This window comes from Pyxicephalus adspersus, chromosome 3 (assembly GCF_032062135.1).
Source record: "Pyxicephalus adspersus chromosome 3, UCB_Pads_2.0, whole genome shotgun sequence".
NCBI lineage: Eukaryota > Metazoa > Chordata > Amphibia > Anura > Pyxicephalidae > Pyxicephalus > Pyxicephalus adspersus.
This window is the reverse complement of record NC_092860.1, coordinates 139,250,220-139,268,637: the sequence shown is the minus strand read 5'-3', so window position 1 is coordinate 139,268,637 and position 18,418 is coordinate 139,250,220. Positions and strand designations below refer to the sequence as shown.

General features: G+C 38.6%; 1 protein-coding gene across 1 annotated transcript in view; it reads left to right on the top strand.

Moving 5' to 3' along the window:
- Positions 1 to 18,418, top strand: part of HTT (huntingtin) — a 99,758-nt gene that overhangs the window by 19,532 nt on the left and 61,808 nt on the right. Inside the window, exons 3-12 of the mRNA XM_072406890.1 lie at positions 151 to 271; positions 1,201 to 1,260; positions 3,433 to 3,512; positions 4,759 to 4,897; positions 6,476 to 6,617; positions 7,863 to 8,041; positions 9,072 to 9,276; positions 10,988 to 11,035; positions 14,949 to 15,029; positions 16,821 to 17,182. Coding sequence (XP_072262991.1) covers positions 151 to 271; positions 1,201 to 1,260; positions 3,433 to 3,512; positions 4,759 to 4,897; positions 6,476 to 6,617; positions 7,863 to 8,041; positions 9,072 to 9,276; positions 10,988 to 11,035; positions 14,949 to 15,029; positions 16,821 to 17,182 — 1,417 coding nt within the window. The remainder of the gene's footprint in view (positions 1 to 150; positions 272 to 1,200; positions 1,261 to 3,432; positions 3,513 to 4,758; positions 4,898 to 6,475; positions 6,618 to 7,862; positions 8,042 to 9,071; positions 9,277 to 10,987; positions 11,036 to 14,948; positions 15,030 to 16,820; positions 17,183 to 18,418) is intronic.

Genomic DNA, 18,418 nt, shown 5'->3' with positions numbered 1-18,418 from the left:
TAAATGAACTGTGAGAAGGATGTAATGCATGTGCTGTAGAGAGGTGAAAGAAATGGGAATAGAGCGCTAACAGTCTATATGACTGTGGACCTGTTCTTCTTTAGTCATGCAGCACTATGACTGATTTTACTTCCATTGTATTTGTTGCAGAAATTCTCCCGAGTTCCAGAAGTTGCTGGGGATCGCCATGGAGCTCTTCCTGTTGTGCAGTGATGATGCGGAGTCTGACGTCAGGATGGTGGCCGATGAGTGTCTCAATAAAGTGGTGAAAGTATGCATTACCTTAGTTTTCATTACAGAATCTTCTTTGTTAGATATGGTTCTTGGCCATGTCCTTACTCATGATGTCCATGTCTAGAAGTGACATGCTTTATTTGGAGGAAAGCCTATACTAAACCAATGCAGCTACCATTACAGTGCAAAATCAATGAGCTTTTGTTATGCATCTGTTGGCATTTTCCCCTTGGGCAAAGAAAATTATCACGTTCTTAATGTCTTTGCCCACTAGCACCCAATCAGTGGGGTTTCATCGGTGGTCTACCTGGGCCAGATTTATCCTTAGGCATTGCATGTTTAAAGGAAGGCTGTCCTTGGGAGAACATGTGGGCTGTCATTGCTATATCTTCCACATCCACCTAAAAAAGCCATTTGGTTTTCTGTCATGCTGAATCCCTTTCTTCAATAATGACCTGAACAAATATATGCATCCATAAAAACCAGATAAAACCCATAAAATCAGATTTACCCTCTTTTTCTACATACTTGTCCAGGGCCGATGACTTTATTGAATTTAAGGGTATGCATAACTATCAATAATTTTTTTCTTTCATGACAGGTAATTTATTCGAATCCTTTTTGTCCCCATTAGGATTTTGCCAAGCCCTGTTCTACATAGTGTAGACACAAGGTTCATCTTTAGATATACAGCTATCAGGATGTAGGCACTGGACTGCTTCGGCACATTTATGTATCGGGAAGAGTAGTGCTGTTTTGCATGAAAAAGTTTAGGTACTGATTAGGAATAGGAAACGGTTTTATTTATCAGCCATTTTTTACATTTGATGATAGACCTTGGTCTACTAATAAGAAACCAAATACAAATGTGAGAGAGTAAACCATATCCTGTGTATTGGGATTCTGGTAATATGCTAAAGTAATCATTGATTTTTTTTTATTTGTCATTATGTTGTCCTATCACAGGCTTTGATGGATTCAAACCTTCCAAGGCTACAACTTGAGCTGTACAAAGAAATAAAAAAGGTATGTTCTTAGAGTGAGTGTGTGTGTGTATATGTGTTCGGTTATCATCAAGTGACAGGCTGGCAGTAAGGTAACGCTAAGGCTACGTACACACGTCAGGTGATTCTCGTCTTATAATCGCATCAGGGCTAGTATCGGGCGAGAATCTGGCTTGTGTACATCGTTCGGCCGACGTCAATCATGGATCAGTCTTTTGTAAAAGATCCTTTCCAACGACAAATATTGGAAGTGTGTACGTAGCCCAAAGTATCAGGTTTTTTTTTTAAGGGCCCCTGCCTGTCTTGAGCAAAAAGGAAAACAGTCTTCCATGCAGGGGTTGGTCTCATTAACAGCAAAGTCTAAACAAAGAATTTACAGCCTCTTGGCAAGTATATAATCCTGGTTGGTTTCTAAACAAATGCTTCTTTCTTTGGGAAAACCAAAGTTCGACCCACAGTCTTTAACTCCAACCATTGCTGCTTAGCATCAGGTTTGCTAAATAAGCCTCTGGGCCTTAGGAAGTAATGAGGAACTGGGATTCCACCTCACCCTGTTCTTGCAGATTTCCAGTAAAAATAGCCCCAGAACAGAATTTTTAAACCATCAGATGAGGAAACCTATGTGTTCCCTGCAGAGACATTAGTTGCTGTTTTTACCTAGTATGTAGGATACCTTGGCCCACATACCCATTCTGTCACCCTGTTGAAATATATTCATATATTTCCTCAGTCTACAGTCTTTTTTCCCCTACACTTTATGAAGGTTAATGGTCAGACCATTTATTAATGATTCTCTGCAGAAAAAGAAAAAAATAAAGATTTATACAAACTTAAATAAATAACATATTTTAATCGCTCCCTTTTGACCTAAAAATTAAATATATTTTGTTATATTACTTTTACAAGTTTTAACAATGTCTTCTGATCTCCCAGAAATCTTCTCAGCAGATAACTTCCTGTGATTTTTCCCTGTCAAGCACTCTTTTTTAGCTACAGTATTCTCAACTCTTTATTCAGACTTCAAAACACCCCCTCAACAATATAAAAGAGAATGGCAGAGTGGGTTGTAAACTGCTGCTTCTTCATAAATGCAATAAGTTGGTAATATGCAGAGAAAATCCTAAAATACCAATCCAGCCTTTATATCTAAAGACTGGTAAAATGCAATTTATCATGTTTCTCTTTCTTGATTTTGTTATACTTTGGGTGCCTAAACCCACCAAGATAATTCAGAGGTTTTCCGGCCTTCCTAAAATGCCATCATTTTCAGGTGGGTTTACACTTTAAATTGCTGTTGAGTCAGAATAGATCCAGCTACAGTTGGTCTTTCTTTTTCCCTATTTTGGTGTGCACAAGCATCAGAGAACAGTTTGTTTTCAGATATTAGTGGAGACTGTTGGTTGTTTTTTTTTTCTTTCCCTTTCAGCAAATTAACTTTAATCATTCATTTTTTGTAATGAATGGTGTTTGATGTAAACAGTGAAGGGTTACAATTTTCGGATACACATGTAATGGTATGCCCGTTTCACTGTGCCAGGCACCAGGAAGTCTAGCAGTGCCCGGTTAGTCATTATAATGTTTGATTTTTGGGCAGCCAAAAAAGAGATAGCTGTTTACAAACCTGCACCAGAGCAAAGAAATACTGGATATAGTAAAATAGATGATATGGTATTTTAATAAGTCTTTATTAGGAGTGTGCACATCCAGTGGTAATAAAAGGAATTTTTCCATTTATAATCATGTTTTTACTTTTGAACAGAAGAGTCGCTGTTGTGATTGCAAAGCCAATACATTTTATTTTTAAATTTTGCACAAATGTTTCCCCTCTCTGTGCTGGAGAAACACAAAAACACAGTGAAGTTCTCATTCACTTCCTGTCCCAGAAATAAATTAGAATCTAAGAGGCAATCTCTTCAAAGTGAGGAAAACCCTCTGTTACATATGTCAGCCTTTGAAATATTTCCTCCCTGTGCCTGTTCTAGTTACATCTCCAAAATTTGGGATTACCAGTTACTTTCTGTAATAGACAATGGACACATACGCTAGGTACAAATGCCAACAAGCATTCTCACCAGAGAATCCACAATGTTTTACATATGAGCCAAAATACACAGGAAAGGCACTAAAGTTTTATATAAAATACTTGTATATGTGTTTTATTTTTTCCACTTAACTCATTAAATTGTATTTATAGAACGGTGCTCCACGGAGTCTCAGAGCTGCCCTTTGGAGGTTTGCTGAACTGGCACACCTTGTTCGACCTCAGAAGTGCAGGTAAGAAAGCTCAGCCCAAACAACGGGACACATGCAGATTCCAGAACCGGATAGTAGGTGTCCTCTTCCTAAAAGTTGATAGAAGTCTGAAAATTTAAAGCGGTTCACTTGTGATAACTATAAGGATAAACCTTTTTATTTAAATATAGCCTTGATTCTGTTTGGATACTTCTTTTACTCACTTTGCACATCTGTGCAGTATTTGCCCACTCTTCGATACAGAGCTGTTCAAGCTCAGCCTAATTGAATGGTGATTGTTGGTAGACTGTACAGATTTTCAGGAGGGTTTTGGTCTAGGCCATGCAAGGACATTTACACTTTTCACCTTCGGCCACTGTGTGGTTGATTTTTGCTGTGTGCTTCAGGGCATTGTCCTGTTGAAAGGTGAACCTTGTTCCCACTGACCTCTTTTTAGAAAGAGGGCATCGGGTTTTCCTCAATAATTTGATGGTATTTTGCCCCATCCATTTTTTTTATTCAGACAAGTACCGCAGTCCCTGATGCAGAGAAACACTTCCATTATAGGATGCTACCAACTCTATGCTTTACTGCTGGTATGGTGATCTCGAAAGTCTAAAAGCGGTTTTGGCTTCCAGCCAGATGTACCATTTTGTTTTAAGACCAGGTACTTGGAATTTGGTCTCAACTGGCCCCTTTTTCCATTTAGCCTCAAAATCTTTGAGCCGCATTTGGCAAAGCTCAATCAAAACCTAAAGTGGCCTTTCCTGAAAAGTTGCTTTTTTTTTTTCTTTTTTTTGCAAACCCACCCATACAAGGCAAAATTGTGGAGCACTTGTTGCATTCCCACAATGTAACCACTCTTTGCCATAAATTGCCATAAGTTGCCATAGGCCTTTTGATAGCCTCTCTGACCAGTTTCAGTATGACCAGTTTCAGTATTGCTTTTTCATCCAGTTTGGATGCTACAAACATGTTACACTTTCCAATTATAGACTTTATTTTGCATATAGGGATCGATAAAGCCATAACTTTATCCCTTTTTTTTTTGATAGTGCTTTGCCACTCAGAGATCGTTTGCTTTCAGGTGCATTACCAACAAGCACTGGAATGCTCCAGGAATAGCTATTTTTATGCAGAATTAATTAAAAATATTACAGTTGATCACGGAAGCCAGTTTCATAGCTTAGTGTGCAGTGCAGAAGGTGTTTAGTCATACCTTTAAAACCCATTCTATCTTGTGCATTTTTGTCTTCATAGGCCTTTTTCTTTCTTTTTGTATTCCCAGGCCATACCTAGTGAACTTGCTTCCTTGTCTCACAAAAATATGTAAGCGCCAAGAAGAGTCGGTACAAGAGACACTTGCTGCTGCTATTCCAAAAATCATGGCTGCTTTTGGAAACTTTGCAAATGACCATGAAATCAAGGTATTTTTTTTTTTTTTATTTGACAGACCTCAGTCAATGTAATAGCCTCTAAAAGGACATTACTGCAACATGATTTAGTGCATTATAGCTGACTGTTGTGGTATTTTCTGTGTTATAAATGGTCCGTATAAAGCTACATGTTTAGATTGGGAATAACAAAGCTTCACATATACCAAAAAAGATATTCATCAATTTTAGCAGTATGTTGGAATAAAAGGGAGTGGCTCACTTCAGTATCATGTTGAAATTATTGCCCTAAATTGCTGCAATTTAACAGTTCATAGCTATAAGTTGGCCATCGTTCCCGTCTTATATTTAAATTGGTCAAATCTAAAATGTGCCAGCATAAGTACTGGATAATATGGATGTGTTCTGTGTCATATGAAAGTCTTATGCAAGATAAATCATTTACCAAATTAATATAACACACTGTAACAATAAAACAAAAAAACTGGGGACCTGAGCTCGTAATGTGACATTTTTAGCTGGAAATGCACTTTGAATGATCTTGTTAAATGTAAGTCTTTAAATACTGTACGGATTGTTTTTTTTTGTGTGAATGTGATTGGTACCGAATTCTTGCATTAAGGTTTATGTTAAGAAAACCTGCTTGAATTTTGGTAGCACTCAATCAGAGGTCCCATTAGCTAAAAGCTACTGCTGTCTGACACCTACAAGTTCAGCTGGCCTTGAGGCATCACCACTGTGCCCAAACCTAACATTGCACCCTGGTGATGGCCAGTTGTTAAATTGTACCAGGTAATATCTGTGCTAAAAGACGGGGCTCTTATGAAAATTCTAAGGTGAAATCTGTCCTTCTCTCACTCTTACATAAGCCTTCCAGGTCAATTCCGTAGATGAGTGAGACTGAATGGGTTTCATGGGTTTAAAGCAGTATTGTCATACCTACTTTGTACACAGTAATTAGCATGCACTGTTCCAAACATCTATGTTTAAAGAGCAATAAATATATACTGTGGGGCATTATTATTATTATTGTTCATATAAATACTGTTTAATAATAAATATAGTGTTTATATAGCACCAACATTATTTGGAGCACTGTACAAAGTCCATAGTCATGTCACTAGCTGTCCCTCAAAGGGACGCACAACCTAATGGCCCTACCATAGTCATATGCCTTTAATACAGTCTAAGGACAATTTTGGGGGGAAGCCATTTAACCTAACCGCATGTTTTTGGAATGTGGGAAGAAAACCGGAGTACCCGGAGGAAACCCACACATACACGGGGAGAACCTGCAAACTCCATGCAGATAGTGTCCTGGTGGAGATTCAAACCTGGAACCTATAGCTGCAAAGGCCAGAGTGCTAACCCCTGAGCCACTGTGTTGAAAAAATGAGATTCTGTGAATCGCCAGGAAAGAATTTTATTTTTCCTCAACCACCATCATATAAAATCTGTAGCTAGTTTTGGAAAATGTGAACGGCGAATTCACCAATGCGGAATGTGAAGAGACACAGTGCTTATCATTATTATCATGTAGTATTATGTAGATACATTTTGTTTTTTTTATGTTGCTATGTTATATGAATACCCTGTGTTATATATTTACAGGTCTTGCTGAAAGCTTTTGTAGCTAATCTGAAATCCAGTTCACCCACAATCCGACGCACAGCAGCTGGTTCTGCCGTCCACATCTGTCAGCATTCTCGGAGAACGCAGTATTTCTACACATGGCTTCTCAATGTCCTCCTGGGTAATCTTCCATGGAGACTTTGTAGGGAGATGGGAAATATTGAAATTATAGGGCCTGGATACCCAGCTTTTGTTTTTGTCAGAAGTCAGTGGGTATGCTAAAGTTGCATATATAGTGGTATGCTGCAGGTAAGCTGATTTGTTATTAAAGTTTTAGGCTGGAGGGCTGTCTTTTTCATCCTGGATATGATACTAATTAAATCAGTAACTGGGAACAGGCAAGACATGAGTTTAGACTTCACTAGTCATCATAGCTCCAGGATCAAGATAGTAGTATAGGTGTAATGGCGCTGATATTACTGTAAGATAGTCACCTCAGGGCTGATATTGGACGAGAATCTAGCGTGTGTACATCGCTCTTCTGGCATCCTCCATGGATCCGTCCTGGCGGGTCGACGAACGATCGTAATACAAATGAAGGGGAGCGGGAGCATAGAGCAGAACGGTGCTGTATGAACAATGGTTGCTCATTCATCTTTCAGTATTTTGACGTTTGAAAGGATTTAGAAAGATCCTTTCCAACAGCAAAAGTCTTACGTGTGTACATAATCTAACCAATTCCTTTTAAAGATGTGTTTTAATATATATGTGCATTCATTTGCCAGTGTTTGATGTAACACAAGTTTTGGCTGTTGGGTGTAGGCTGCATTTGTATGCTGGTAGTAAAAGCATAATTTGTGCTGCAAATATACCAATCCAAGAAAAATGAAGCACATCTAAATTATTTTTAATACTGTTCTGCACATCCGTTTCTCCCATCCTATGTTTCCTCTCCTGCTTTGCTCTAATTGTAGGCATGATTGTAGTTGTGTGCAGTTATGGTATCACCATACTTCTAAACTTCAGAAGGGAAGTGCTAGGTGCCAGTTAAGTGTGCAGCATGCAGTATGTTAATGTTTGAGGTCTGCTGCTGATCCATCAATGTCCAGTTATAGACTACCTTGATGAAAAAAGGTAGGAGGTGACCAATCTGAACTTAAGTGCAGTAGGGAAAGAAGGTCACCAATCTACCTGTGCTGTTTGCCTTGCAAGGTAAATTTTAGAACTGAATAGAAAAAAAAGACACAAACAACATTTCCTTTATATTTATTTCATCCATGTATTTATTTATTGTCCTGGAATTCAGCTTTAGGTAACCTAGAAGCTTAGAAGGGGACACATTTTCATAATCCATCTGATTTACCAAAACGGCACAATCATTTGAATTGCAGCTTTTGTGTAACTTTTGGTTATTTGAATTCTGCAGGTCTTCTTATTCCCGTTGAGGATGAACAGCCAACTCTTTTAATCTTGGGAGTCTTATTAACACTACGCTACCTTATACCACTGCTACAGCAGCAAGTAAAGGACACCAGTCTTAAAGGCAGCTTTGGAGTTACCCGAAAAGAAACTGAAATATCCCCTTCTCAAGAGCAGCTAACACAGGTAAACAAATCATGACTACTCTGTTGCATTGTAGACAAATAATGTCCTATTTACACCTCATCTTGATCAATCAAGCAGTCTTTATATTATTTTAAGAACAGTCAATAATTTGATTCTTTATTTCTCACTTGGATCAACCACAGGTAATCAATATGGAATGCAGAGCTGAAAAAAAAATATGTCTAAGTCTGTCCATAACCTGTGTATATGTCTGTCAAACTTTATTAGTTGTTTGCATGCTTTGGTGCATTATTATACTTGTCTAGTGTTGACTATAGTATACACATGATGCTTTACTTTGCCGATTAGGAGAGATGAGTGAGACTCATCTCTCCTGACAAATTATGCAGCGTGCAAAATCCAGAATCTAATTTCCCTACCATGGTCATATGTCATTTATGTCTAAGGCTAATTTGGGGGGAAGCCAATAAACCTAACTCAGGTATGGGCAAACTACGGTCCAATACGGTTGTTTCTCTAGCCCTTTGGGTGTTCCACGGTCCTGGCCGGTGCCACCCTGAGCAGGGTCAGGAGAAGGACCCTGTTGGGGGGGGGGGGGGGTGGTCACACCAGCCAGAGTCGCAGAACACGTCCCTCGTTGGTATCCCGGCTCGTATAGGTGGGCAGGCTGTGTCCCTGCACACAACCCGCCCATTCTCCTATCAAAGGCTCAGATCTGTGATAGGAGAGTGGGCGGGGTTATGTTATCATGACATCATGTTCAGTGGCGTCATGATGGCATAATCCTGCCCACTCTCCTATTGGCACCGCCCCTCCTTCAAATTTTATATTGTGGCCCCTGACTGAAAAAGTTTGCCCAGCCCTGACCTAACTGCATGTTTTTTTGGGATGGGAGAGGGAACCAGAGAGCCCATAGGAAACTTATACAAACTCCTAGCAGATCGAGTCCTTGCTGATATTCGAACATGTGACCTAGTGCTGCAAAGGCCAGAGTGCCAGCCACTGAGCCAACTGTGCTGCCTACCGAAACCCTAAGACTGATTACTGTTTTTTTTTTTTTTTTTTCCAGGTTTATGAACTGACATTACATTACACTCAGCACAGAGATCATAATGTGGTGACAGGAGCTTTGGAGCTGCTGCAACAGATATTCAGAACTCCACCCATTGAGTTGCTTAATGTTCTGACAGCTTCTGGAGGCATTCAGCATATCAGCATTTGTCGGGATGAGTCTCAGAGTCGCAGCCGCAGTGGTAGCATTGTGGAGCTCATAGGCAAGTGATTTATAGAGTTCATAATAAATTACACGCTGCCCTATAAAACTATCGGGGATATTTACCACAGAGAGGGTTTAGGGGTATTGCTGGGGTATAGACCTCTCTCTGTGGGTTTTAGAGCCTTCATACAAACTTCAGTGGGTCCAACACTTGGTGGAGGCACAGTGATCAATGCTTCATGAGAAATAGTGGGACAGTATGCAATAAGGAATTACACAGCTTCTTTGCTTTAGGACCTGTTTTGCATTGTTGCTCTTTAGATAACTTTATCTTTAATATATATATATATATATATATATATATATATATATATATATAGTGCCAACAAGTTACTGTTCTTACCATACGAGGGCTATTTATGATTAAAAGGCAATTACACTTTTGCTTTTGGATTGTTGTGAAAAACATTAGGTCTCAGAGAAAAGCTACTTAACCGTAGAAATAGAAATGCCTTGCATCTATCGTATCGGTGGGTGGAAATTAAAATATTGAATTCTGAATACCTGCATAGTCAAGCAACATCACCTTTGCTGCTCTTGCTTGTATGTGATAACTATAAACAGAATATGTAAAAGTAAAAACTGTCCAAGAATGCAGCCTGTATTTTATTAGAAATGTCCCTGGAGTAAAGAGCAAGCAGAGTTGCAAATAACTTTTTTACCTGCTATCATACACCGTGTGTACCTAGCCATTTTCTGACTGGAGTACAAACCCAGGTTCAGATACCCTGCTATTATTGTAAAGGGGAAACATGGTACTTGAGGGACAAGAGGAAAGATGAATCTTTGTTATGCATTTGCCCTTTGGCTGCTTTTGTATCAGTTTAAAAAAAAAAACTTAAATTGGCAACTAAGATATTGACAAAGTGACAAACTAATATAGAACAAAAGTATTCTCCCAAAATTCTTTTTAAACTTGATTAGATGAAGCTGTAGGTGGGTGGCAGCCTGTATTGTGACCCAATTTTTCAGTTACCACAGTTACCAAAAAAACAGCCGGATGCTTACTAAAAAAATGTTGAGTGCTGTGCCAGGCTAAAAGGGGCTTTACTAAAGTGTTAACAGAAACATTCCTTGCACATAAATATTCCTTTCTCTTTGGTTAAGTCCTAATTTTTACCTGTGCAATAAATAATTTTATATGCAGTGTTTTTTTTTAAGGTGAAAATCCAATGTGTGTGCATGATTTAGCCACTGAATGGTTGTTTTCTTTAAACATTCTTTTCATGAACATGCACTTCATGCACTAATCTTACTCGATAAGTAATCTGTTACAATTGATTTTACAATTATATCAAATCGACATATGAATTGGCCTTGCCTGATCTACCCAGATATTGATTGCGAATAGAATAGATTTGATTGGTTTGATATTTTTCTCAAAAATATCAAGAATATTTTTTTTATATTATTTCTGCTGCAGTACCCTAATACATAATGTTCAGTCTACACCATTCATTGAAATAGCTCTTTGAAGGCTGTTGGTTGAGGATGCTGGCGACTGATGGAAAATAGGCTTCTAAAATAGGCAATCTTATCATTACTAATTCTTTGATTATTATTCACTGCTTTGCATGAAATTTAAGTAACCTGTTTTCTGGTCCTAATGTAATATGAATCATTCGCTTAGGTTTCTCCCCCTAATCTGACTGGTGATATGCATGCCTCCCTAATAATTTCTTTGCACTCTTCCATTCTATGCTTTGCAGCTGGTGGGAGCTCTACATACAGTCCTGCTCTGTCCAGGAAACAAAAAGGTGATTATTTGCAATTCCTACAGCCATCCCTTCTTCTTTAATTTTAGTTTTTTAATCATTGCCTCTTTAAGCCTCAACCTTAACTTGCTTCAAGTATTGTCATCACATGCCAAGCAATTATTGTAAAACTGTTGTACTGGTCAAGCGTTTTGCAATATAAGGTTAAGTTTTATTTGTCTGGGGATTTGTATCAAATATTAAAATGTGCCAAGTGGAACTTTTACATTAGTATAACATTTGCTAGTCTTTTATTGTCAATTTAAAACTATGGACGTGATTTATTGTAGCTCTCCAAGACTAGAAGGAGAACTTGGATCATCTAGCAAACTTGAAATGGAACTGGAGCAGGATTGAAAACATTTTGTAACTAATAGCAAATTATTTAAAGCGGAAGTAAACCCAAAACAATAAAATCACAGTTAACTTCAGTCCTGCAGATCAGTCTATTCGTCGGGAGGTTTCTTCCATCAGATCCAGCGTCGTCCCGGTATCCATCTTCGGCCAGACGCCGCCATCTTCTCTATTCTTCCGCGTTCCTTTTCCTACAACACCCGATCTCGCGTGGCCAATGCCTGAGATCGGCATTTTTTTTTCCCTATTAATGCAAGGACTCCTTCTGCGCATGCCTGAGATCCTCGAGCGTAGGTATCACGGGAGGCTGTGCACTCCCATTCATCGATTGAGAATTAAGGGGTCGGTGCTGCACCCCTTTTATATTATTTTTTTTTTTTTAAAAGGGTGTTGCACTTACTAACAAACATACTAACAAACAAATTTTTTCATTTAAAAAGGGTAGCTACCTGGATAACCCAGGTTCTCACATGATAGGTTGACGTCTATAGCGTTATCAAATCAGGCCCTATATGTCCAGTAAGACCATGCTGTGAATTTACTGCAGATCAACGATTATAGATAGCATTGTCAATATTACCAGAAATGGAACTAGAACTGCAGGACTCTCGGGGTCAGCAGCTAATAAAAATATGTTACAGGGTACATGTTCACCTGGGTGAGGTAGCCAAAAAGTATCTAGAAACATTTTCATTTAAGTTGACCTGTTAGAACAACAAACGTGATATATGGACGTCCTAAACAGCAGGATACCAACAGAAATACATGTGTTATGATTTCTGTAATAGAGGATGCATTTTCTGTACATAGTTTTGAAACCCACATAGCATGGAAAGGACTATGTTGCCAGAAAAGTATACCAGAAATATAAATTTCTGCAGTGTTACTGTAAAAAGACAGCCTCTCCTGAAATGTACCTGTCCCTGACTGAATACCATAATCCCTGTGTGTTGCCAACGTCAAGGTGTAATCTACCAAAAAACCAAACCAAGAAAATATTGCCATCTGATATGTTACACTGGTACAGTAAATGGCTGTATGTCGGCTGTTCCTAACTGATTCTTAGTAAGCTTTTCACTGAGAGATTGAGATCCTACACCTGCTTGTTTCAGGTGTATGACTGGAGCTATGAAAACCAAAAGATCAGCTCTACATCTAAACAAATAGATTTTTTCACAATAAATTCAGCAATGGCAGCTTACATAATCTCTCAGTAGTAGGTCCACTTCAAGTTTGTTTTAACACACGTTAGGTCTTTCGCCATTCAGTTTTTCTGTTCGCTATTTAGCCAGTTGACCCTGCACCAGGCCAGTAAGTGTGGTGCCTCCTTCTCTTCAGGGAAGACCTTAAAGCAGAACTATACTTTAGAAATATAAAAATTTACTCAGACAGGTCCTTTATTGCTGTAGATAGAGAATATGGCTGTGTACACAAATCAGATGATTCTCGTCCAATTATCACCTCAGGGCTAGTATCAGATGAAAATCTGATGTGTGTACTGCGGATGTCCAATGTCGTTCATGGATCCGTCCTGGCGGATCCTTGAAAGATGAACAACCACAATGAAAGTGAAGGGGGGAGAGTGCAGTGGGGTGCCGCTCGCTCATCCCCCTCACTCGTCCCTCTCCTCTCCATAGTGCAGAATGGTGCTGTATGTTCATCTTTCAGCCTTTTGTCATTGGAAAGGATCCTTCACGATCTAACGTGTGTACACTCGCTTGTTCTCATTTAGTCACAGTTGCCGCTATCTATTTCTCCTGTTCCTGGTTCCAAGCTTCCTCCACATTGAGTGGTTGGGATGATGCAGCTCCCACACACGTGTACATCTAATTCAGGCAGCCCTAGGAGATGCTCGGTTACTCGGTGCAACCCAGAATTCTATGCTGTTGTGTGCTACTCAGCATTTGTTTTGCTTTAGTGCTACACAGAACATAATAATGTGTGAGTGCTCTTCAGTGTATTAGTAATCTAAGCCCAGGCCAAGATAATGAAGAATTCCAAAGGAGTATTTCGTTGACAGGGTGGACTTAAGAAAAAAAAAAGGGTTAAATGATGCTGGGTATTGGTAGACTAGAAAGACTAGCAACAAGGTGCTCTTCTGTTCATTTCATATCATATTTCTGTTCAAATGATATAGTTTGTTTTCTTCAAAAGTACTTTCAGATGTTGAGGACAAATATGTTTTTGTTTTATCAAACTATACTGAATCAAGGTATTGGCCCCAAATTATTTAAACAAGTCAACGAGAACAAAAATTGAAGATTAATGTAGAAGAACAGGAACAGAGAGACTCAGAAAAGCAGGACTTTCAAGGGCTTACTTATATTCTTATATGATTTTATACCTATGATTATATACCAAGTAAGCTCTTTAAAGTCCAGCTTTTCTGAACCTCTCTGTTCCTGTTTTTCTAAAATAATTATCAAACTATACTGTTTGATTCCAAAATGATTGGGACTTGCGTATTTCACATATTAATTAAAAACAATTGCATAGTTTATCTTTTCACTACTATTCCTATGATGACTAAACCTTACTTCAGATCCCTGTATAATATTTTTTGTGCATTGTGTCCTTTTAACATTGATATTTCCTGTATTTACTTGTCTGGCCAAGATATTTTACTTAGGGTGGATCCGGTGACAATTTTATTCTTTGCACTTACATAAGAGACATTACACGTATATTATTTTTGCTAATTGTCTTGCTTCTAAGATTTTTGTCTCTGCTTAGTTCTATGCTGTGCATAGTTGGCACTTACTTGAATGTAATTCTGGCACCATATTCTGTATACATACAGGGGATACTCTTTTCTACAGATAAGCCATGGCAATCTGTAATGAAGGTAGCAGAAAGTAAACAAAAGAAGAAAGAAAGTATCAGAAGAAGTCATAACTTCAAAATGAAAAGAGACGTAGATTAGAGAAATGAATAAGACCAAAAATAAATGTATACACCGTGAAATGTATTAAGTATGCCAATATGGAGAAATGGCTCTCCTTTTTTCTATTTTTGGGGTCCATGTGGTTCAAATGGGTATATAAACTTTTAACGAGTCAGCGTATCTTTATGGCTTCCCCTCCATTGTACATCATACAGACAGCTCTGAGGGATACTAAGATAAAACAAACCTGACATCCTCTGTTTTTACCCCTGTAAATGTAAATGATTCTTTCCTATGCATCTAAATGGCACTTCACCTGTAAGATCTAGAACATCAGTAGAAGAAAAACACCCCATAGAGATGATAGTATTCACAAATTTCTCTTTGTTCATTTTTTTAGCCATGAACCTTTAGGTAGTTCAGGTGCAAAATATTAGCCTTTTTGTCTGCATCTGTAGCTTTTATTATTTTGTTAAGGTATACCATGTGTGAATGCCAGCTACTATACCTTTTGTGTCTTACAGATTTCCAAGGCCAATAACCTTCCACTTATTTACTGATGCTTCATTTGTAACTTTCATGACTTAGACTTTATTTTAATAGTTCTTATTCTGTTGTTTTACTTCCACTATTTGAGTCTTTAAGAATGATGTTTATGCTGTTTATTTCACATATCAGGAAAATTACACATGAGTGAGGAGGAAGGATTGGAAGATGAGTCGGAAGGCAAATCTGATGTCGCTACCGCTCCTTTTACAGGTAAGAAGTGTTGGAAGTGGCATGCAAGTTTCCTAAATCTGGTCAAACTTTAGAACTGTTGCGCGTTAAAGTAGCTGCAGTAGTTATTGGATATCTTCAGCTGGCTACTAAGTTCTCCTAAGCACGCTGAAAGCCCTCAAGCCACGTTTTTTTGGGGGGTAAATCCCAGGCCTACATAGTCTTGTCACATTCTGCCTGTGGCGTCCAATTACATTGGGGAACATTTTTGAACAAATTGTTTGACTTCAATTTTTAGGCTTATTTACACTAAAATAGGTATGCTGATTCTGAAAGTGCAGTTTTCTGCAAGTTTTCTTCACTGATCACGTCAGGTTTTTTCTCTACCGCTTATATTATTGCGATTACTCTAGTGTTGATTTGTATAGGCTATTTATTTACACGCAAGACAGCGTGGTCAGAGGTTGTTCGCTGCTCTACGTAGTGAATAAGCAAAATTTATTTTTCTACTTGCACACGTATTTCCTTTATTTCAGATCATGTCTGGCTCTGCTGTTTCTCGTTGTAAGTGCCTAAACAACCCTGATTCATTTTGTTATATCTGGCAGTTTCACCATTCCCAGTCAAAGGGCGAACATCAGCACATTTGTAGAGCAGGCTTATTTGGCATATTTCAATGTTAAACTTGGTGATCAAGATAAGTCTTGGGCCTCTCATAAGGTGTGCAAACAATGTGTCGAGGATTTGCGGATGTGGACAAAGGAAACGTTATAAGATGCCATTTGGTATACCTATGGTTTGGCAAAAGCCAGGAGATCATTTCAGTGACTGTCAACTTTTGTATAGTGAAAACTTTAGGATATAACAAGAAAAATAAATGTAACATAGAGTATCCTAGTCCAGTGATTTTCAACCACTGTGCCGCGGCACACTAGTGTGCCATGAGAGATCTTCGGGTGTACCGTGAGAAATTATCCAATGTTGGTTAATTGGTGTGAAAATTATTTATTTACTGCAAATAATTTGTCTTCATTTGGCTATACCAGCAATGTATAGTGATAGGCAGAACAAAGAAGTACTCTTCCACTAGATGGCAGCAGGTAGCTAATTAATCTGTGACATTTTTGTTTAGTAGTGTTCCGTGGGATTTTTCTAATGTAAAATATATGCCACAATTTAGGAAAGGTTGGGAAACACTGTCCTAGTCTACCATCGGCTATACGCCCAGTGGCTCATTCAGATGAAATTCCAGTGCCGGTTTTCGTTACACTATCCTCTCTTGAAGAACAAGATTATAGTGATGAACTAGGTGATAACAATGATGAAAAGTTTGAAATTGAAGAGGATTATTATTATTATTATTTTGTTATTATTTCATTATTTTTTCATTTTCATGTAAAATTTGTATGTTTTTTTGACAAAAATGCAGGGTACCCTGTATCGTAAAAACCAGATGTGATAGCAAACAACTGGGGTCATTTCTAGATTCACCACCCAAAAATTAAAACAAAAAAAAAAGTGTAAGATCTAACTCAACAAAAAATTTGTTCCCCAGTGTTATTTGACATGCAGGCTGGCTGTGGATCATGTGGGCCAGTGCAGAAATAAAAAATAGTAAGGCAGAGTTCCAAAAAAAAAAATGTTAATAAAAGTACTGGTTTTGGGCACCTGAAGCTCAAGCAGGTATCAAACAACATTCGTGCAGTTATCTGCCATTAACTTTCAGAGATATTTTAATATATATGTTATGTAAAAAAGACCCTTCTCCATTATTACAGTGGTGGAGAAGATTGATATTTTGTTTAGAAATAACATTTCTTTGATTTCTTTAAGATGCAACTAAAAAGGAGGGATCATCTGATGTGACGGCATCCTCCAGTGTCCCTACTCCAGCATCTGCTGGCACTCTGGACTCCTCAGCTCATGACATTATCACAGAGCAGCCGCGGTCCCAACACACTCTTCAGTCTGACTCTGTAGATCTCAGCAGCTCAGATGTCCCCAGTACTGTTACAGAAGGGGATGAGGAGGACATTTTAAGCCGCAGTTCCAGTCAGATCAGCACTGTCCAGTCTGACACCAATATGGACCTGAATGAGGGAACCACGCAGGCTTCCTCACCAGTGAGTGACAGCTCTCAGACCACAACAGAAGGTCCAGATTCTGCTGTCACCCCTTCGGACAGCTCAGAAATCGTAAGTGTGCAGCGGGCAGAGGGGGTATCACGGTCTTCTACTGAAGGGCCAGACATGTCTCAGAGTTCCTCCATGGAGGGCCCAGAGCTGGATACATCAACCTATTCATCATCCTCCTTTTCACTGTCAGCCAATAGTTTTGAAAAGGTCAGCATACCACTTTCTGAGAGCATGACCTCCTATGAGGACAGCATTGCATGATGCTCTAAAAGGCAGTATTGGAGCTTTTCAATCTCCATTTATTGCATTTGTGTCTTTTGTTCTTAAAAGCTTTAAAGCTTCTTTTTTTATTATTACTCCTAAGGGATATATTGACTAAAGGAGGGATTGCTAGACTGACAGATATCCCGTTCCAGCGCAGTGACATTTCAGCCTTTGCTGCCTTATTCAGTAAAAGCAGTGCAAATACTAATTTACAGTAACTAATCAGGTATATGGTTTGTAAGATTACTCAAGTCGTTAGAATCAACAAAATATGGATTTTTGATTGTTACTTTGGGTAAAAGGTGTAACCTGCTACATGTGCATTGCTTTTTGTATCGCTGAATAAGGCAGTTGGGGTCCCATTTTTAGTAAGAAAGCCATTTGCTTTGAAGCACGCTTTAATTTTTTGCAGTTAGTTTACCATTTTGCAATACCCTTGCTAGATTGTATTTCAAAACAGTCCTCAATGATTTGCTGACTGGCTAGAATAGGAAGTGCAGTGAAAAAACAATACTTTTGTCCATGATATATGCCTTCAATCACTAACTAAACTTAAGCTTATAAACTTTGACCATAGCTGGTAAACCTAGCTGTCACTGACCACTTTTGTCCCTATTTCTGTGGTTTCTGTTTGTGTGATCACTGTGGGCTATGACATTGTAATCACCTGCAAGATGAAGGCTTTACTGAAAGGAAAAAATTTATGAAGGCAATATGCCTTTTTTTTTAATACTGTAAGTGATACAAATATAGTATTTAGGGAACCATTACAATGGTTTTCCATATAAAATCCATCCTGTGAGGGATTAAGAATTTTGTCGTAAAAGGTCTTTCATGATCTTTTCCAACATCAAAAGACTGAAAGGTTCATGAACGAGCTATGTACATACAGCACTATTCTGCTCTATGGAGAGGGGAGGGGGGAGAATGAGCACGGGGCACCCTGCTGCATTCTCTCTCCTTCACTAGCATCATGGCCATTCGTTGTTCATAGATCTGCCAGGACGGATCCATCAATGACATCGGACAAGC